Here is a 20662-nt window from a genome sequence, read left to right as displayed (position 1 = left end):
ATGGTGTCCAACTGGAAGATTTCTTCTCTGCGTTTCCGTGAGAACGAACGTTATCCGTTAATACCCGGCTCGAGGGATACTTTCCACTCCTTGAATTTGTGAGATGTTTCTACTTCCGGTCCTACTACATAGTGGGGTGCTCAGTGGTCAAATAGTGAGGAAATTATCAAGGTATCTGAGACCTGGTAGTGATCTTGAGGGGATTTGTCTGTATGAACTAGTATGAATGAATGCCCTAGCAGTAAGTGAGAGTGAGGCATTGTACGTAATAGAGCTGCGTCATGTCCATTCATAGCGAAAGAACTCTTTTAAAGATCGATCATAATAGTATTACAGTGCATGCATGGATTGTGGCTGGCTTGGCGTGGATCTGCAAGAGTAAAATGACAATGGATTAGAATGATAATAGTCTACACTTCGTATTAGCATTCACGTCTTTCTTGGCTGTGTCGGGTCATCTGGAAAGCATGCGATCGGGCACAAGCTGATCTGAAGATCCTCTAGTGGGCGGTGCAAGGCTCTGTACAGGGTGAGTGGTTTAACAGATAGTAGTAAGCTGTGCGTCATGTGAGATGGATTTGGTGGAGCTGGTACTATTGCTTTTGCAAAAGAAGATACTACGTGCTGCAGGTGAATTCATATGTGATAGTATACTACTAGTTATCACTCATTCAACAGTATTTGCTTTTACAGGAGCAAGTGCACCCTCTTTCTCTATATCCCGCATTCCACGTCTGCGTCTGTCACGAGATAGACGTGCAGCTTCCTCACGAATCCAGCGCTTGATCTTGCACCAAATAGTAGGGGACTGCTGCTCATGGATCTTGGTGAGCTGAGCTTGGAGATTGCTGACTTCCTCGAGAGCTGCTTGAAAATTGTTCTGGACTTGTCTATTGCCTTCAAGGGTGACTGTGCCATGAAATAATGATGAAGTGAAAAAGAGGATCATGCTTACTGATATGGCCAATTATATCCTCAACATCGTCCTCAACAACGCAAATAAATCTGGGCGAACATCTGTAGCGCCACCGGAGGCTTTGTACCATCGCACTGGGTGCAGTGGAATTTTCCTCATTTGGGCCAACCTCTAGGTGGGAAATGACTCCCTCTGGCCGTACTTGTGTCATAATGAAATATTTCGTCGGTGTTATCAGTTCAGGCCCGGGGTATCATCGTATACCAATTATTGGAAGAAGTAAGCAGCATGGGTCTAAATAGTGGATCTGTGCTAACTTGAATAGTGTCGCCGTCTTGATTCTGCCTCAATGTGTTTAATTCGGGAGGCTGACACTGTATATTTGGTCTGAAATCTTCAGACATGGGTAGCACCATATTGAGCTCTGGCTTTTCTTGCAACTGGCTGGTCTCACTGCTAACTACTACTAGACCGTTTTAGACCTGCGCGCGTGCCTCATGATGGTCAAGTGGTCCATACTGAATCTATACTAGTTTCTGAAAGGCTTCTTGGGCACTAAGGATGAGTGTACAGCGAAGCTTGCTTCTATACTTGTCATATCATGCCAGTTTAATATCTTGCATGCAGAAAATACCTATATCCTATCGAAGATCCATTTTGACCCGTCCTTTATCCCTCAGTCCACATGTCCTTTTTCTGGGGTTGCTTGCATGAGTTGGAGAGGACCCTGATTAGTAACACTGAAACCACTTTGTTTGCACATTCAGGAATGAGTGGAACGAGCTGCTTTCTATTCCTGAAAGTAGTATAAGATTGCTGTTGTTGTATAACTAAGTATATTTATGACGTAGCACTGACCTTAAGAATACTACTATAGCTGAAATCGTAGAAGCCCACTGCGCTTCATTGTATAGATTTTACATGAACCCCGCAAATTTAAGAAACTCTTTTTCAGCTGTATCGTTAATAGATCCATCTAGACTGAGACTGTCTTACGCATGCGGAAGAAGCCGTGTTGATCAAACTATAATAAGGCTGGAGGTATGGAAGAATACCATGAATGCAGGTATAACATTGGTGGCTTCTGGAGGAACTCGTGTGATCTGCAATGCTTTAATTTATACTCTACTCGTAAACTTTTAGCTTTCTTTGTTGTTTGATAGATTGTTACACTTATTGCCCACGGTCGCTTGTTCCCCCATGATGCGGGTGGAGAACCTTTAGCAGTGGCCACTAACGTACACATACATATATATACTCAGAGAGAACCTCCTCTACCCTGGAAGCTGAGGCTATGTATTTTACTACTACTTACTTTTCAAGTGGAGTATCTCTTGAGAAGCGGATTTGACAATATCCTGCGGCTTATTCTCATACTAATCTTCCCTTCGTACTTCTTCTTCGTCTGATATCAAGTCCCTAAGCACAACTTGAAACACAATTGGGGAACAGGACAAATATTTCTACGTCGCTAGACGCACAAGCCCTATACCACACATCTTCTCGTGAAAATGGTCGACGGATCCAAAGGCATCAAAATCGACCAAAACGGCGGTTTCAGCTGCCGATTCCGCGTCAAAACCAACGGCAAGGAGACGCCTCAGAGTGGAACGAAGCTCCTTGGCCAGCAGGCAATTTGGCAGTATGACGAGCTCATCAATCTTGGCTTCCACGAAGGCGATAATTGTTGGGTCTCGGTTGACATCGATGCTGGAAGAACAAACCATGAATCCGGCGGCAATTTCATTTTGTCGGGTTCAGCGCAAATGTTGACTTATGAATTGTCCGGGGGTATATGGAATCCGTCCTTTGACGGACCAAGGCGGGTCATAGGGAAATAGCTCTAGGTGATTCGGGTTATTGGGCACTTGATGAGTGGATCTAGGGGGATGATGGTATTAGAATGGCACAATGATATGGCAGTTACAAAGGAAAAGTTTATCAATTTAACCTCCCTTTACTAGTGATGTGGTGTAATGTTGGTGCTGGTAGATTGCCCGGAAAGAGTTACTCAGCCGGTATCTAGATATTAGGCTACAATTCTTTTCCTTTGAGATAAGGCCTATGACAACAGATCGACATTTGGCTCACGCAGAGCTTGACACTTTTCCTCACTGGTCTCAAGCTGAATACTATATGGCTCTTCTCCGCCCGCTCTTTATACGCAGAGTATAAACTTTCAAAACTGGCAAGGGCATCATGCCATCCATTCAAGGCTCATGCGCCCACATGGGGGCCGAAATAGCCTCGCTGATAAGGTATTACATCGTTAGCCGCCGTCTATGCTAAGATTGGGATGAGAAGCATGTGATTAAAAGGACCCTTCTTGATTTGATACCTTTCCTTTTCTTAATACTTAGTATAGATCCGTAAATCAGCAAGAAGAATTCCAACCTTTTATAACTAATACAATTCCTTTTTTGTCTTTCCTCGGTACCGCAAAACTCTCTCTCCTCCTTTGACCTATTCATCTGATTGTTTGATGCCTTTTCCTCGGATATAGTAGTACAGCCAAAGTATACTCTTGCCGAATCGCTAACGACCAGTAGAAAGTAAAATTTGTGTTCTTCTAGCACTCGCTGAGCATTTGGGGTCCGGAGAGTGAATCAGAGCCATCTAATATGATTGAATAGGAGAGGGAGAGAGAGAGATAGTAAGAAAAGATTGATGAAGCGGCTTAGTCCGGATATTACCTATTATGTTTCATCATATAGGCATCCTAACTTTAATCTTTCGCTATATCTATGCAACAATGGCTTCAGGTCGGCAATGGGTTCGCCCCGCAGTGAAATCTTCCGGTACAGATCCCACTGGCCGGTAGCGTTCCGTGTATATATTATTAGTATTAGGTGTTAGCGAAAAGTCTTTGAACGAGGTATAACCGGGTCCATAACCTAATAGTTGTAGAACTAAAAAGATAGGTAGAATTTAGACTCCCAAAAGTATAGATTTTGGTCGCTTGTGTAAGTACAAGAAGTTATTGGTACTGCAGTAGTGATGATTGGGTAACTAAGTATAGTCCTTGCTGACTCTGCCCCCAACCCCTTCTTCAGTAAAAATATTCAGTGCATGTAAGGGTTCTTCCATATGATGTCTCCATACTCGGCCTCTTCACTGTCACTGAACGGCCAAATATTTCCAGAGCCTAATTTTCCCTCCATCTAGTTTTCATTAGCTTAATCTGAACCACGCGAATATAAGCATCACAACTCACGTCACTGAAACTGAGCGTATCGGAGGTAAATAAATGATAGTCACAAGACCAGGTATCAATGTAACCTTGGTACACGAGATCTCCACGGTCACCATATCTCAGTTTCGAATCCAATCTAAATGGGAGGCCGGACGCCAGCTGTCCATCTGTGAGAAACCAATAATTCTCCACTTTTAGGCGTATAATCCCCCACTTCCCAAGGTTGCTTGTATGAGCTGAGTCCGCATCTATGAACTTCATATCGATTGAAAGACAAATATCGTTGTATATAAGTTGCTGTGCTGATGGCTTTGCGGATCGTAGAGAGATGTAAGTCGGTACACCGATGAGATTGAAAGAAAAAGAAGGCTGGCTTCATTTGGATATTCGGGGGGTTTTATAGCCTAGCCGACCTGCGATCGAGCGATGATCTTGCTTTCACAGATGTAGTATTTGCAGGACTCTTTGGCACATGTTGACTGACGATAGGGAGTGGTGGAGATGAGAGATATGATTACTAGTATTGAGTTTGGCTACATCAACTTGATAGGCTCTCTATTCTTTCTCCCTATTCCTACGCTTTATTTAATTGGTTCTCTATACACGAAGTGCGAGATCAAAGGTTCGCATAGCACATATGGATGTGTCTTTCAGCTCGCCATCCAACGTACGCTGTACTAGAATTAGAAATGATTGTCGCCAATGCAGCAATACTCCGCAATACACACATCTTTTAGTATCGGGACTGAGATCAACTGGTGTTGAACTAGGTTGGGTAGCCACTTACATGTATGCATGTGGATCCATTTTTCAGCTTTGCCGATGTGATAACTACTACTAGTCACCGGATCGACTAGGAGTTTTACCAGCTCTAGCAAGGAGGGTGTAGTGCAACAGTCGGGAATATCACAGTCAATTCAGCTGCCTAGATTACTAGAAGGTTATCCCATAATATCTCCATAATTACAACATTTGCACTAATTTTACATACCTCCGTATTCATTTGACCTACTCCGTATATCCTTGAGTTATAGTTACGAATGAAACCGGTGGTCAAAGACTCTATCTAGCATACATACCTGTTCAGCTATGATTCTAAAAGTGTCATGTATGTAGCTACAGGATATTGCCTTAGCGTATTATAGGCTGAGAAGTTACGCAGACCTGTCCTATATAATCATCGCCGATTCAAGGCAATTAGAGGTACAATTTTACCTAACTAGCATGAAATGCTTGATTTACTGAGTCAGGTGGACGGTACTTTTTCTTTATAGATAAGGGATTCGGCCGTCGACGCTCTTTTCTACAAGCTTGCTACTCCGTACAAGGACCATCTTTAACTATAGAAACTTGTTAGATTACGGTAGGAGGACGGGCATTTTCTATACTACTACTATCTCCTAGGGGATCCACTTTTTTTGAACTTAAGAGGTCTGCAGCATGACTCAGGATAAATCTTATAGGCTAGCCCGCTTGAATGTGGTAGACCAATCGCCTGGAAGTATGCTATCCATAACGCAGAGCTGAAAACCTAGTAGAGGTAAGAGTGTATGGGTGAAGTGGCTAGTTGAATTATGTTGGTAATAATCTGATCACCTAAGAGAGGAAAATGATCATATTCAGCTCTTCGCCAGCTTACTAGGCTGCCCCGCCCTTGCTACCAAGACATGACAGACGAGGTGGTGTATATGTCCACGTCTATTACTGCTGTGCGCATGCGGAGTCGTTGTACAGGTTGTTTACTAGGCCCTATCAAGTGTACAAATAAACCTACCAAGTTTAGGTACGATGAATTCAGATTCAGGATAGGGTATTTTAAATCCCACTATACTAGCGCATTTCTCTCTTTTCCATTTAACTATTTGACCTCTCATCAATCAGCCAGTGCAGGCTCATGATGGGGTATTATCACTAAGAGATTAACCGCATAGGCATTGATTCTGTTCTCCAAGATGGGCATGTCTTATAGAATGTACTAATATGCCAATGATGGTTTTGGTGAGATAAGCGCCCCAGTCATATTTAGGAGATGGCTTCAATAAATTAATCTATGGAGCGAGGAAGTTTCTCATTTAGCAGAGCATCAGAAGAGCAAAATCAACAGACATGAATGTACATCGATGTAGTAACTCTTCTGTTTTCCTAACTACCCTTCGAAGGCAGACGAATACCTATGAATACTACACCACCTGGTTTACATCCCACGAAAACCGTGTTTCCAACTATCGTCGAGGTATTTTGAAGATCATATGCTCGATATTCCGGTGGAAGCCATACAATTCTGTCTTCTCCCAGCCATATCCATTCATCAGTCAATGATATGATGTTGTCTTGGGCTTTTTGATGGAACATGTATTCATTTCGGTTGGTATCGAGAAGCCACGAATATATGTCGCTCTTCTTGACCTTTTCATTCCAAGATGGCCCATCTCTTCTCTCCAAGGTCTGCCGCAATGTGCCGTCGGAAACCTTCCACACTTTGACTCCCGTCCAAGCAGATCCCGACGCCAACAGCTTGCCATCAGGTGAGAATTGTACTTCATCGGTAGAGCAATCCGTAAAGATGCGTTTCTCCATACCTGTTGCAATATTCCACAGCCTCACCGTGTTATCATGCAGATGGCTGGAGGCCAGGAAATCTCCAGATGGTGAGAAAGTTACTGTGCCGACACTGTTGAGAGGAGTAGCCAGGCTTTCATGCTGTGAGCCATTGACTGTGTTTCGAAGCATTAATGTTTCTTGATTCACAAAGGCTATTAGCCGACCATCTGGGGAAAACATGCTGTGAAATCCTAATGGGTCAACGGCTCCCTCCAAGGACCATTTGCATGTCCCTGTGATTGTATCCCATAGACTCATTCCGCACTCCCAAATGGACAGAAGCAGGTTCCCGTCTGGAGAGAACAATGAATCTACCGGCGGTCCAGAATATTCCGCCAATAAGCTATGCTGCAAGCTTCCATTTGATGCATCCCATATATCAATGGTTCCTTGACCTGAGAGCGAAGCTACAAGACGACCAGTCGACATGGAGACCTTGCAAATCCGACCTGTATAGCATCGTAGGACGCGTTGCACTGTGCCCGTAATGTCCAAAAGGCGCACAGTTCCATCCCGCGAGCCAGTAGCCAAAAACGCTCCGGTTGGCGAATGCTGTACTGTTGTTACAGTATGTTCTTCTGCAGCATGCTGCTTTTCAGAGCTAGTCGTATCCCAGAAAGTCACCTCATTGTAAGTCGCGGAAGCCACAAGCTTGTCGTTTGGTGAGAACGTGATTAGTTCCGTTCTCAAATTGCGGCTGGCAGATATGGATAAGACTGGGCTGTGGCCTATATCCCAGATGTTCAGCCCTCTCTCACAACCCGAATCGCCCATCATGAGAGAATACCACAGAATTGATGCAACAATACATGGTATGGCAGTGTAGAGTATGACGCAGGGTTCCTTTACATATATCCCAAAGCTCCAATGTGCCATCAGTAGACCCAGAGGCTAGCAATTGTCCATCTGGCGAGATTGCTAATACGTCAACCTTTGCGCGTCGGCTTTTCAGTGTATGTTTCAATTCGGCCTTCACTGTATCCCAGATGTTTATTGTGGCACGGTTCTCCTGGACGCCGGCTAGTAGATAACCGTCGGGCGAGAAGTTCAGGGCCCACAATAGGGTTTTCGTCTCTTCTTCAAGCCTCAAATGTATAGTTTGCTGTAGCTTTCCGGATCTGGTGTTCCACATTTGCAATGTTCCATTTCGAGATGCCGAGATCAACAGCTCCCCCGATAAGAATGCTATTGCATCGGTGCCGAAAGAATGTCCTTTCAAGGCATATTTCAGAGCACCTGAAAGCGTGTCCCACAGTAGTATTGTGCCCTTACGATCATCTCCAGAAGCGACTAATTTTCCATCTGGCGAAAATGTGCTGTTCACAAGATTGTTACCAGGAAGGTCCACTAGCGTCTTCCGCAAGTCACCAGTGCTGGTTTCCCACAGCTGCAAAGTACGTGCACTTGAGAGAAAAGTCTGTCCATCAGGAGAGAATGCCAAGCCGTCTACGGGCCCAGAGCCAGTCTCGAGTATTTGTAGTTCAAGACCCCAGTGCTGAGGCACCCTGGGTAGTTGGGAAAAATATGGTGGAATGGAGTGGGAAAATGTGTTTCTGACCATACATTTTTCTGGCGCAAACACCAAACCAGAGGAATACAGTTGCAGCGGAAATTCTTTAGCCATCGGAATATTCTTCAAAGCAAATCTCTTTGCATCGTAAAGTAATTTAGATACCGAAACTGAATTTGACGCCTGTAACATTGTGAACATCTAGTTGATTAAATTCGCTCAATAGAAGGAGGACTGTTACCTGTTCCATCGAGAGTAACATATCGAGACTGCCGATTGTCTCTGGCAAATGTCCTAAGATGCTCATTGCCTCCAACCAGTGAAGGAGATGTGCACCAATCTCTTTCCTATGCTTGAGCGATAGATGGTCATTGCCTCCGCCGCATATTTGATGACAGCGATATAAACCCTCAAGATAGCATCCTCGATCTTATCATTCAGTTCAGAGCTCTCGTCGCGGTAAAGCTTCTCTACCACGGCATACCGAGCTAGGGTGTCAGTCAAGATGGCCGACGACTGAAACCAGGCCATTTGCTGATCACGATAATTCTGTGTCATCTACCAAGGTCCATGTTAGGCGAGTAAACTGTGTGTATATATATCAATATCAGACATACAGTTAGCCCCAGAGATACGACGGTCCAAGCACTCGATGCGTGGCCAGTGGGGTCGAATACCACGATTGCACTGATGATTTCCTTGTAGCTCAGCGTGGCAGCCAGAATCTTGCTTGCAGCATCCCGAAGTTGGGAGTCTCCTCTTTTCGACATCCTAATCTCATACTGCGCTTTGACGGTTTGGATAACTTCATCTAATCTTTTGCATACAGGGTTTGAGTCGACATCGTGATTGTCACTGCTCTGTTCGTGTACTTCCACCGGATTCATATTCTGGCGCTGCTTCTCATCCAAAGCGTTGTATGCCTCTTGCCAGAGATTCCGTCTTTGAGCCTTCCGGTTTCTGCGAGGCAGGATGGTACTATCAGAGCTTGATGCAACCTGATCATCCTCAGCTAGCGAGGTATCTGATTGAGATGGTGCTTGTGCTACTTGTTGTAGTGTCGAACAGGCACCAGGGGGGCGACTGGGCGATATATCTGATGTTTCATTTGTGGGATTTTTCCGAGGCTGCTTTCTGGAGAGCCTGTTTCGAAAGGGATTTCGTAGCTTGGGACAACCCATGGTGGACGGGTATTAATGCGTGTTTACTTGATTGAGCAGCACCGGTTGGAGGTGGAGCAAATGCTTTTAAGCCAACAAGTAAGGATTTGCTTTTTCTCAGCGCTCAATCCAGAGGCCGAGAGCCTAGCAATTTTCCGCTTGTCGGAATTGTTCCTGGCGCTTCATGCATGAGTTGCTGCCCAACAATAGGGCGAAGTACGCAGCGCTAACTACGGAGTAGGTCGGCCCGGAAGCTGGTGATGAACGGGCTATATTATTTCGTTAGTACCACGAATGCATTTCTTTATATTTGGTATGATGAGAACCACCCGCTGTAAGGAAGCCGTGAACCCAGCATCTTTCTGGAAAAGAGTTTGCTCCGTTTCACTCAGTTGCGCAGGCTTAGAGCAGAGTCAAGCAGGAAGTATGTCTCATACATGGGTGAGGGGGGATGTTCTCAATGCTTTCATCTATCAGCAGTATGCCTTGGTGGCTTGGTATCGCTGTAATATTGGCTGTATAGAAACATAAGGTGCATGACCCAACGCTAGAATCTACTACTAAGACTCGGTTTTAAGATTTAGACATTCCCGTTGAAGTGTCATCCTTAATATCGACTGGGTAAAATATACTATCTTTTGAACCGGTTATAACAAAGTCCGGTTAAGTCCAGGTGGTGAGTGCATCTTAACTCCGATTAAACCCATGCCACTGGTAGTATATATAATAGCAGTTAATTGATAGTAGCTTGCTCATGCTCTAATACCTCTTCTCCTGTCATCTCTCAAAAGTGTCCACGAATTCCATTATACATCCTCCTTCGCACATACTTCACCATGGCTGTCATGAAGCCATTAATCCTGATCACTGGTGCCAACAGAGGCTTAGGGTATGCCACGGCCAAACAGCTTGCTAGTACCGGCAAATACCGTCTCCTCATTGGCGCCCGGACACAAGAGAAAGCCGAGGAAGCCATTAGGAAACTAGACAGTTCCTCCGACGACCTGACCCCAGTGGTACTAGACCTGAACAGCGACGACTCCATCAAGGCTGCCGCTATCTTTGTTCGGGAACGGTTCGGTTCGCTCGACATCCTTGTCAATAACAGCGGGATCAACCGATCCTCTGACCCCAACGCCACGCTGCGCGAGACCTACCGCGCGGTGTTTGAGACCAACGTCTTCGGGGTGGCCGTCGTAATAGAGACTTTCCTTCCCCTTCTCCGTGCTTCACAATATCCCGATCGGCGCATCATCAACGTGACTAGTAGTCTCGGACAGATTGGGATAGCCTACTCGCCCACCTCGGAGTATAGTGCCAAGGTCTTCGAGTTGCCAGCCTACCGAAGCAGTAAATCCGCCCTCAACATGATCAACGCGGTGGACGCGGTCCGCCTGCAGAAGGAGAACATTCTCTCAGTCGTGGTCTGCCCGGGCTACTGCCGGACGGACTTTGGGGGAGGCCGCGGTGTCAAGTCTGCTGAGGAGGGGGCACGGCCGATTATTCGCGCGGCAACAGAGGGATCCCCGGACGAACTGTTTGGAACGGTCGTGAGTGATGAAGGGTATTTCGTGGAGTTTGGGTGGTAGAAGTTGCAATGATTGATGGTTTGATCATTTGTAGTGTATCAATAGTCACTGTAGAAGGGAATATAATCATGCTGTATTGCTACATATTACTCCGTAGTAGTAGTCTTTTGTAGCTGGCGGTTGCCGTCAGGATCATGTCGTGGGAATTTATATACGGCAGTCTTGATAGCTGAGTCAAATATGAGTGGCCACTCTAACTTCAACCAAGTACTAACTTAACAGGATTAATGTAAGTAGCATCTCAGTCGCGATCCCCAGAGGCCCCATCGCGAATTGATTTAGGCCGTGCAGACCAAAAGTCGTATGTTGGATTCATCCTGTTTGGTTCAATAGATCGACATGTATGTCTTACATAAGCATACAGACTAAAAATAACAGACAAAGCGTTACAACTTACAAGCCGTCCATGGATTTTCACTTGGTATTGTTGTATCATAACGAAGGCCGTACCGTGACAAAGTTAACCGCCCGACTGTCGATCAAGCAGGGTCTGTTCACTTAACACGGTCCATCATCTGTCAATGACACTCCGTGCCTAACTGCATTCCCGGCCCGGCTACTCGGTGCTCGATGACATATTGCTATTATAATGGCTATCGCCATCCAGCCTTTCCATTCGGGCTATGCTCTACGGCTAACAAGGTTTAATGGCCCATACCGGGCTCTTCCATTGAGACGAGGCAGCCAGCGGTTGACCGAGCCGTGGTCGACCCGATGCACTCTGGGCGAGTGGGTCGGCGAAAGAGCTGCAGGCAACGAGTATTCAGACTTCCCCCATATTTAGTCGCCCACAGCCCCATGCTTTGTCTCCGTTTCATTCTTATTGGCAGGTCACAAACCAGGGACTCAGCCTTCCCAGACTTCTTTTATTGCTGTCCCTCGCCGCTGGGCGGATTTCAGTTGACACTTCAGCTATCGACGGACGCCCTCGTGCCCCCAATTTCACGCGCACACCGGTCGCATTAGGCTGCACCATTTCCAGAAAAATAAATGGTTCGAAACATTGACCAGATCTTTCATATATCCGAGCTCTGAACAAGGAGAATTAAGCCCCCTCACTTATTGCATTCTGTCTTAAACCAAGTGGATCCTGATCCGATGGACCGTCTACCCGATAAGCTGCCTTTCTCTAAGCGGCGCCTGAAGCAGCGGGTCATTCTATCGTGAGGATTGAACTCCAAGAAGAGATGATACCTCATCGCTAACATGAGCCGTCCATGGCAGATATATCTTTGATTATGTTATCCTGATGTTAGTTCTTCCTGTTGACGGGTCGTGGACGGCGTTCGCTAATGATTGCTGCAATAGTGCGTGCATTGCAGGCTTTTACGTTCTTGATTCTATTGAACCATACCACCAGCACTTTTCGTTACGAAATATCTCAATTCAGTACCCTTACGCAGTTCATGAGCGTATAACCATCCAGGAAGCCCTCTGTATCTCTGGCCTCGCACCCCTCCTCATCATTATCGTCTATACGCTGTTCATCGACGGGCTTTTCTCGCACCACAAGACGCAGCATCCAGTCTCGGGGAAGAGAAAATTCACTGGTCCATATAGATGGAAAGATCGGTTGTGGGAGCTCAACTGTGGTATCTTGGGGCTCTTGCTCTCACAAGGACTCGCCTTTGTCATTACGCAGGTGTTGAAAAATGCCTGTGGAAAGCCTAGGCCTGATTTCATTGATCGGTGTCAGCCCCGAGCAGGTAGCGAGGACGCGATACCCGGACTGTCGAATTCCACTATCTGCACCGGCGAACATGCGCTTATCAAGGATGGCTTCCGGTCATGGCCTTCAGGTAGGACAACGCTTCGAATACATAAAATCCGATTTCATATGCTAATGTGTGATTATAGGACATAGTAGCTGTGAGAGATCACCCTACCCTATCACGACTGCGTGTTGAGAACTAATTATACCGTTATAGCGTCATTTGCCGGGTTATTCTATCTCACGCTTTGGCTTAGTGGCAAACTGCACATAATGGACAACCGGGGCGAGGCCTGGAAGTCACTTTTGGTCATGATCCCGTCTCTTGCAGCAACGCTTGTTGCGGTGAGCCGTATTATGGATGCAAGGCATCATCCGTTCGATGTCATCACTGGATCGCTCCTAGGTATAATCTGCGCCTGCATCTCGTACCGCCAATATTTCCCTTCACTCAACGAGCCTTGGAAAAAAGGACGCGCCTATCCCATCCGGACGTGGGGCAGGGATCCCGTGGAGCCTGTCGAGACTGTCCGCCTGGCGGGTGCTGATGGAAGCACTGCCGCTCTAAGGAACCCGGAGGAGGAGCGCTTGAACGATGCTTCTCAATCAAAGACGACAGGTAATGCTGCTGATAGGCCCTTGTACCTACCGGAGTCTAATCCCTACACTACGAACATGTACGGCTACTCAAGACGTGACGAGGACGACAACTGGTCATCCTCCAGTGAGGATGTTGCTGGTGGATATGAGATGCAACCTGGCTATGCCCGGACGCAGAATCCAGCGTTGAACGGACCGACAGCGCGATTCGATGTTGATACGGCGTACCACTCGCAGACACCGCAGGTCGTACTTGGAGCCCCCACTACTACCCACGAAACATCGGGCGCGCTCCCGAATCATCCGGACAGAGGGCGGGACCTAACAGATGTGCCGTATCGGGAAGTTTAAAACTTGAATTTTGGGATGGTTGGTTAATGGTGAATCTCTTGCCATTTTCTGAATCTACTTGGTCGCATCTGAAAGATTGGGATAGTGGATTTGGTATGATATTGAGAGAGAGCAAAACTCGGCCAACTTACCGAAAGGTGTAAGAGAAGAGATTGGAACACCTCTTCATCTCGCTCTCCTTGCATTAATTATAAATAGTCCTAAGTATCTGCTCGGTCAATCCAGGACGCTGCGACGCAAGATGCAGAACAGAAAGCGTTCCTGAAGGGCTAGACCGGGCGCTCAACCGTGGCTCGAGAACCTCGTGGGCCGGACAGCCCCACCCACGGCTCAGCTATGGCAACGGCGCTCTAAAGGCAAGGATTGCGGTAAACACCGAACAATAATCACCAAGAACTGTATTTTAGGATAAAGATCGGTATATCTTTGGAATGATTGGAGTAGAGTCATCGAATATACTGAGTCGGTCTGACTTCTAAATCAATTGGTGAAACCTCCATTGAATCTCGCTGTTTCAGGGTCGGGCAATAGAACCTTGTTTCCACGCTGCGATCCCAGCCACCCCGCAGCCTGAATCGCCCAGCCTCCTCTTGTCTTTCTCCGACTCGCATATTCATCCCCGTCCGGTTCCTCTTTTTTTCTCCTCTGCATCTCTTTACCATACTGCCTTGGGCTGGATGCATCACTTGTACCTTGCTTTCTCTAGCACGTAACCGGCTGGGCTCTCGTGCCTCTGAGTTGTTGGGCTGCATCTGATCGGCACCTAACTAATTCTCCTCTATACGTTGTCCGGCGCAACCACAAGATCTCTCTCGACACAGTACCTCAGTCAAGACGATTGAAAGCAACCAACCCCTGTCGTGACGATATTGACTTGGTCGGTCTACGTACCGCGTGTGACGACACTGTAGCTGCCGCCACGTTTAGCCCTGACGCCCTGACTCCTACTTTGCGCCTCTGAGCATCTGATCTTAGTATTCCAATACACTCTGAGAAGGTCAATTCGCAATCTGCGAGAATCTGACAAGATGATTGGCAGTCTATTCTTCATCTGCAACCGCATTCTGGAGCTTGTCTTCCTGATACCGATCATCGGAATGATGGTATGTACATTCCAACCTAAATTCAACCCTCAGATGGCCATGTCTAACAGCATTGCTCTAGGCATACTTCGTCAATGGCTACCTCAATGCGAACCAGATCACCCCTGCCTACATTCTCGTCCTCTTCATCGTTAGCGTCATTGCAGCTTTCTGGTGCCTCGATACCCTGATCCGCTTTTCGACCACTAAGCGCTCGGCCATGTTCGTCGCTTTCGTTGACCTCCTCTTCTTCGGTGCCTTCATCGCGGGTGTCTACGAGCTGCGATTCATTGCAGGCGCCAGTTGCTCTCATTGGGATGGCGGTTCGGTGTACATCTCCTTGGGTCCCTTTGGTTATTATGGCTATAGGACCGATAACCCGCTGTCTTTCCACATCGACAAGACTTGCGCAATGTTGAAGGCCTGCTTTGCACTAGGAATTATCGAGGTCGTCTTCTTCTTCTGGACAGCTATTCTGGCTCTCGCCATCTACCAGCGCCCGGAGGTCATTGTCAAGGAGACCACTGTCCGCCGCAGGAGTCACAGCAGTCGACGCGGTCACCGGCGCCACAGCAGCTCGGGTCGGCGGCAGCAGTATGTGGTATGAAACCACTTGCATACGAATCACCAGATATGATGGGATATTATGGATTAATGATTGGAATGGATAACGTGCAACGAACGACAGGAAAAGAAATTGAATCAAACGAAGTAACGAAGGAAGGTATACTGACAGCATGAGCTTCAGCTATCAAGCATTTGATGACCTGTGATTGCTACTGCTCCATATATGATGATAATGTTTCTACTATTTAACCGCCGTTAACAAACCTCTTTGTCATTTTTTGTACGACATCTGCTGCTGCTTAACAATGTTACTGTTCTAGCTATTTCCTTTCTATGGTAATTTCAAATCACCTATAAGTTGTGTGAGCTATTTTCAAGCAAACACTACTTCGTTGTGTAGACGCACATGATACTCTAGATGTTAATGGAGAGCAGTGGTATTGCAAGCTATATTCATATTGGGGATCAGCTCAGTATAAGTACAAAAGATCGGATACACCGTACACCCTTCACACACAGAATAAGAATCAATAGTCATTCTACGCATTTACCCTCCACCACCACTTTTGAGCAGCGTCAAGACTGCAGAAAGTGAATCCCACTGATCTTCGGACCCGGCCGCTCCCCGCTCTTGATAAGCAGCGCAAAAGTGGGGAAGCTTCGACGTGCTGGTCGGGCTGAATACGCTCGGGCTGGTTTGCAGGGAGTTGCTTTTTCCAGAAGGTTTATGTATCAACCACCCCTCCTAACCCCGAGTACAATTCTTCAGTTAAATTTCATTCTGCTCTCGCGTTGCCAGCAGAGAGTCAAGTTGCAGTGTTGAAGATGGTCCGCCGCTAGCCGTCGGGGCAAGTTCGTCATCGGTAAGCTCCGATCGATTAGCCTTATCGGCAAAGAGACTAACTTAGTACTACTAGTTATTCTTTATTTCTATTCCTACTTCTATCTCCATACGGCATATAATTTAGCCTACTTGCACAGTGACTGACAAATAAATCTTTACTTGGTTCAAGCATCCTATTTTATTTTCGCGTGTTAGTGAACTTGTACATCTTCATCGGTGGTTCAGGGGAGCGTTCCATATGCAGTGAATCAGCGGTCGCCACCTCACTTTCAACCCTTGCCAGCAATGCGAAGCTCGACCTTCACCACTCTGCAACCTTAACTGACCCTTAAACCTGCAATTAATGTCGTCTATAACGGCCCATAATTATGACAGACAAGGGCAAAGGACAATACCCGGATGATGTGGACGTCATCCGGGAACGTGAATATCCCTTGCTCAAAGGTAGGTCGCGTGCTTGGATGGCTTCCATGCGACTCGAACAATAGATGAATATACGTTCATATACCTAACTTTAAATCCAGATACGACATATCTCGATCATGCAGGTACCACGCTCTACGCGAAATCCCTGATTGAATCGTTCTCCCGAGACCTTACATCGAACCTCTACGGCAATCCCCATTCCATGTCCGCACCGTCACAGCTATCGACTCAACGAGTGGATGATACCCGTCTACGGGCCCTTCGTTTTTTCAAGGCTGATCCGGAAGAGTTCGATCTCGTTTTCGTGGGGAACGCTACGGCCGCAATCAAATTAGTGGTCGATTCTTTCCGCGATTCAGAGCCGCAAGGGTTCTGGTATGGATACCATGTGGATTCGCATACGAGCTTGGTCGGGGCGCGTGAGCTTGCAGGTATCGGGAGCAGGTGCTTTGTGACGGATGCAGAGGTTGAGAGCTGGATCTCCTACTTAAATACCGAACCGGTGCAAGGCCCCCGACTCTTTGCATACCCTGCACAATCGAATATGAATGGCCGGCGGTTTCCTCGTGAATGGTGCGGGAGGATACGGGAGTCAGCCAAGGACACTTACACGCTTCTTGATGTCGCATCGCTCGTGTCGACATCTCCTCTCGATCTTAGCGATGCTTCCACTGCACCTGACTTTGCCGTTCTCAGTTTCTACAAAATCTTCGGGTTTCCGGACCTCGGTGCGCTGATTGTTCGCAAGAGTGCTGGTCACATCTTCGATAAGCGGAAGTTCTTTGGTGGGGGAACTGTAGATATGGTCTTGACACAGGGGACACAATGGCATGCGAAGAAGCAATCTTCGATTCACGAACGACTGGAAGACGGGACTCTTCCTTTTCACAGTATAATCGCATTGGGCTCTGCATTCGATACCCATGAACGTCTTTTTGGATCTATGGACAATATCTCTTCACACACCCGCTTTCTAGCGAAGCAACTATACGATCGCATGACTTCTCTGAGACATTATAACGGGGAGAGAGCCTGTCATGTGTACAGACAATCACACTCTGACTATACCGACCCTTCCACACAAGGCCCGATTCTGGCTTTTAACTTACGAAGCAGTCAAGGTGCCTGGATCGGCAAATCCGAAGTGGAGAAGTTGGCCAGCGTCAGGAACATACAAATCAGATCTGGAACGCTTTGCAACCCGGGAGGTACGGCCGCCAGCCTTAACTGGACGGGAGCAGACATGCTTCGGCATTTTGGAGCAGGCATGCGTTGTGGCGATGACCACGATATCATGGACGGGCGACCTACTGGGATTTTGAGAGCAAGCTTTGGTGCGATGAGCAATATGACCGATATCGACACTTTCATGGCTTTTATCGAGGAATTTTACGTCGAGAAAAGCCCGATTATGTGTGCGTTGGTGCCACCACCTGAAGCCAACCTGACTCACCGGTCCGGTTTCCATGTCGAGAGTCTGTCCGTGTATCCCATAAAGAGCTGCGGTGCATTTAAGGTTCCCGATGGCAAGCGCTGGGAAATCCGACGAGAAGGTTTGGCCTGGGATCGCGAATGGTGCTTGATCCACCAAGGCACAGGCACGGCTCTCAATCAAAAGAGGTATCCTCGCATGGCTCTGATACGGCCATTTATCGATTTGAGTCATGGTGTCTTGCGCGTTATCTGCGGGTCTATACATTCTCCAAGCCAGAAAACGCTCGAGATCCCACTGGACCGCGAGAACAGCAAGCTCACAACCACCTCGTTGTGCCAGAATAATTCGAGGCCTTCTACCGTCTGCGGAGACCAGGTTATTGTGCAGGCATATTCGTCTCCCACTGTGTCCGCCTTCTTCTCCGATTTCCTTGGTGTACCCTGTACACTCGCGAGATTCCCACCTCAATCCTCCACCAGACTTGCCGAGCCCAGACGTGGCCCCGGCAGCAGGAGATCACCACTTCGACCAGCTATGCCAGGCGCATTCCCCCAAGATACCGCGACCCCTGAGACAGAACGGAACCCCATCCTGCTATCGAACGAGAGTCCAATTCTGCTCATCTCCCGCTCATCCGTGAACCGTCTCAACGAAACCATCAAAGGCAGTCCTACAACCACAAACAGCACTGGCCGCAAGAAAGCCGTCGCTGCTGATGTATTCCGTGCGAACATTGTCGTTGCAGAGGACTTCCCACAGCCAGTGAGCGCAGGACGACCATACATAGAAGACCATTGGGAGAGTGTGCACATTGGACCGGAGAACCTTCAGTTCAACGTGCTTGGATCTTGTCAGCGGTGCCAGATGGTCTGTGTCGATCAACTCACAGGTGTGCGTGGTGAGGAACCATATTCGACGTTGGCGAAGACTAGAAAGAGTGGGAATAAGATTTACTTTGGACGACATTTGGCGATTGCTTCTGATGGCGATGGGGAAAGCACTAATAATTCAAGGACTGTGATGGTGGGGGATGTTGTTACTCCGTCTTATTATGGGTCATGATTAATGAGTTATGATCTGGTTAGGTCGTGGATAAGCATTGCATTGCATTGGACCGTGTATTAGATTGGAATATCAGTAATCATAACATGTGTGACATTGTATTTTGGAAGGAGATAGAAATCTCTGGAACGGGTTGCATTCAACATTCTATTGATACCATTTCCATTCACGCATACATTCAATGTGCATGATTTTGAGAAACAAGCTATTTGTACAATAAATACATAAGAGGACAAACTCCCGTGCCGAACCCCGACAACAATGATTCAATCGAAACTCTCCCCGAGCTGGATGGACGGATGGATAGTCCCTGCTCGATGGGGTGTATAAAATAGGACAGATGCGACATTATGCAAGCCTCGAATCCAATCCACCCGAGGCGAAAAAAACGAAGATAATACATCCAGAAGCGTAAGCATTTACCGCTTGGGCCACGACTTCCAGCCACGACCGTGACCTCTCTGTAAAGTAAAAAAAATATCATGTCAGTGCACCGTTCTTCAAACCTAACAAAAGCAAGGAATAGAGAAAAGGAAGGGGGATACTAACCTGCTTCCACAAACGAATCATCTCCGGCATCTCCATCATAGCCTTGCGTCTGTCCTCGAGACGAGCCTCCATCGTTCTCTCCCACTTGTGACCCTTGACCTTCTGTCCGATACCAGTACCCTTGATAGCCAAACCACGCTCCGCACGTCTCGTCTCCTTGAACTCCGTCGACTTGCGGCCAGGGGGCAACAATGCCTCAACGTTGTACTTGATCGCCAACTTCACCAGCTCTGCCTGTCGACGCAGTCCAATCCGGGGTCCGAACCACTTGCCGGTGCGGAAGTTCTTGCGCGGCAGGAACGGGTTGGGGTGCTTGGAGTCGGAGTGCAGGATGGCCTTGGAGGGAGAAAACGCCTTAGGATCGGGACGCTTGAAGCCCTTCGCATCACGGTTGGGCGTGTAAGGAGAGGGAAGATCCTCGACGTTGAGGTTGACGGGGGCACCTGTTTCGGGGGCTTCGGGGCGTGGTGCTACGGCTGCGGAATAGATTTGCGGAGGATAGCGCGCGAAGAAGTTGCGGAGGCGGATGGGGAGCTTGGATACCAAGCTGCTGGTTTGTGTGGTGGCCATTTTTGGCTTGTGTTTCCTAATGCCTCTCCCGTAGATTGGTGAGGAGGGTAGATGGGTTGGATGGGGCTTCTTGCTCTCTCCGGATAATTCGAGCTGGTGGTGATTCTTTGGATGTCCGCGTTGAGAATTGCAGGAACGGCGCTAAACCGTTTTGGGATGAGGCTCGGGAACTCGGCGAAAAAGAAAAGAGCAAAGAGAACGAGTAATTTACTGTAAACTCCGCTGGGTGAACTAACTAACTGGTTACTGCCGCTGTTGCTACTAAACTAGTAGAACTTGTGGCTGGTGCTTGTCCTCCTTCTCTCCGTCTTCCCTCGCCTTCTGTCCTCCTTCTTCTCGCGCGCTTTCTTTCTCCCTCTCTCCCTTGTCGCCTTATATCTCCGCTCCTCCTTTTATCTTGGTCGCTGGATTACTCCCGATCCTTTCCCTTCCCTAAACAGCGACCCGTGCTCTCTCCCACCCCTTGTCGCGGACGATTCTGTCACTGCGCTTTTGA

General features: G+C 47.5%; 7 protein-coding genes across 7 annotated transcripts; 4 read left to right on the top strand and 3 right to left on the bottom strand.

Annotated features, from left to right (window-relative positions):
- Positions 1-3854: 3854 nt before the first annotated feature.
- ASPBRDRAFT_603997 (uncharacterized protein) lies at positions 3855-4490 on the bottom strand. Its single transcript, XM_067628225.1, has 2 exons — positions 4131-4490; positions 3855-4077 (listed from the first exon to the last, which is right to left on the bottom strand). Exons 1-2 carry the CDS (start codon positions 4368-4370, stop codon positions 3979-3981), a joined length of 339 nt encoding a protein of 112 aa, XP_067478385.1. The 5' UTR covers positions 4371-4490; the 3' UTR covers positions 3855-3978.
- A 1761-nt stretch (positions 4491-6251) lies between these two features.
- On the bottom strand, positions 6252-9401 carry ASPBRDRAFT_30878 (uncharacterized protein; the record flags this gene model as incomplete). The annotated part of the gene is made up of 4 exons (XM_067622826.1): positions 6252-7438; positions 7560-8403; positions 8557-8778; positions 8838-9401. The coding sequence occupies 4 exons, from the start codon at positions 9399-9401 to the stop codon at positions 6252-6254; spliced, it is 2817 nt and encodes a 938-aa protein (XP_067478384.1).
- Positions 9402-10158: 757 nt separating this feature from the next.
- On the top strand, positions 10159-11228 carry ASPBRDRAFT_44059 (uncharacterized protein). Its single transcript, XM_067625115.1, has one exon. It carries the CDS (start codon positions 10217-10219, stop codon positions 10967-10969), a length of 753 nt encoding a protein of 250 aa, XP_067478383.1. The 5' UTR covers positions 10159-10216; the 3' UTR covers positions 10970-11228.
- A 699-nt stretch (positions 11229-11927) lies between these two features.
- ASPBRDRAFT_603832 (phosphatase PAP2 family protein) lies at positions 11928-13643 on the top strand. The gene is made up of 5 exons (XM_067628221.1): positions 11928-12132; positions 12194-12220; positions 12278-12768; positions 12827-12838; positions 12898-13643. The coding sequence occupies exons 1-5, from the start codon at positions 12068-12070 to the stop codon at positions 13629-13631; spliced, it is 1329 nt and encodes a 442-aa protein (XP_067478382.1). The 5' UTR covers positions 11928-12067; the 3' UTR covers positions 13632-13643.
- Positions 13644-14659: 1016 nt separating this feature from the next.
- ASPBRDRAFT_196659 (uncharacterized protein) lies at positions 14660-15320 on the top strand (the record flags this gene model as incomplete). Its single annotated transcript, XM_067621014.1, has 2 exons — positions 14660-14734; positions 14796-15320. 2 exons carry the CDS (start codon positions 14660-14662, stop codon positions 15318-15320), a joined length of 600 nt encoding a protein of 199 aa, XP_067478381.1.
- Positions 15321-16492: 1172 nt separating this feature from the next.
- On the top strand, positions 16493-19047 carry hxB (putative molybdenum cofactor sulfurase protein (HxB); the record flags this gene model as incomplete). Its single annotated transcript, XM_067617984.1, has 2 exons — positions 16493-16568; positions 16649-19047. 2 exons carry the CDS (start codon positions 16493-16495, stop codon positions 19045-19047), a joined length of 2475 nt encoding a protein of 824 aa, XP_067478380.1.
- Positions 19048-19466: 419 nt separating this feature from the next.
- On the bottom strand, positions 19467-20166 carry ASPBRDRAFT_196657 (mitochondrial 54S ribosomal protein mL59; the record flags this gene model as incomplete). The annotated part of the gene is made up of 2 exons (XM_067621013.1): positions 19467-19508; positions 19597-20166. 2 exons carry the CDS (start codon positions 20164-20166, stop codon positions 19467-19469), a joined length of 612 nt encoding a protein of 203 aa, XP_067478379.1.
- Between the last annotated feature and the right edge of the window lie 496 nt (positions 20167-20662).

This window comes from Aspergillus brasiliensis, assembly GCF_001889945.1.
Source record: "Aspergillus brasiliensis CBS 101740 unplaced genomic scaffold ASPBRscaffold_7, whole genome shotgun sequence".
NCBI classification, from domain to species: domain Eukaryota; kingdom Fungi; phylum Ascomycota; class Eurotiomycetes; order Eurotiales; family Aspergillaceae; genus Aspergillus; species Aspergillus brasiliensis.
Note: the sequence above shows the minus strand (reverse complement) of the source record. Positions and strands in the feature narration are given on the sequence as shown.

What these genes read in the sequence shown, in the direction of transcription:
- ASPBRDRAFT_603997 (XM_067628225.1), bottom strand. Translation starts at nt 4,370, where the DNA reads ATGAAGTTCATAGATGCGGACTCAGCTCATACAAGCAACCTTGGGAAG. An exon ending in ATACGCTCAGTTTCAGTGAC is followed by an intron (nt 4,078 to 4,130) that starts GTGAGTTGTGAT and finishes AATGAAAACTAG; the next exon opens with ATGGAGGGAAAATTAGGCTC.
- ASPBRDRAFT_603832 (XM_067628221.1), top strand. Translation starts at nt 12,068, where the DNA reads ATGGACCGTCTACCCGATAAGCTGCCTTTCTCTAAGCGGCGCCTGAAG. An exon ending in AAGCAGCGGGTCATTCTATC is followed by an intron (nt 12,133 to 12,193) that starts GTGAGGATTGAA and finishes CGTCCATGGCAG; the next exon opens with ATATATCTTTGATTATGTTA. An exon ending in TTTGATTATGTTATCCTGAT is followed by an intron (nt 12,221 to 12,277) that starts GTTAGTTCTTCC and finishes TTGCTGCAATAG; the next exon opens with TGCGTGCATTGCAGGCTTTT.
- ASPBRDRAFT_44059 (XM_067625115.1), top strand. Translation starts at nt 10,217, where the DNA reads ATGGCTGTCATGAAGCCATTAATCCTGATCACTGGTGCCAACAGAGGC.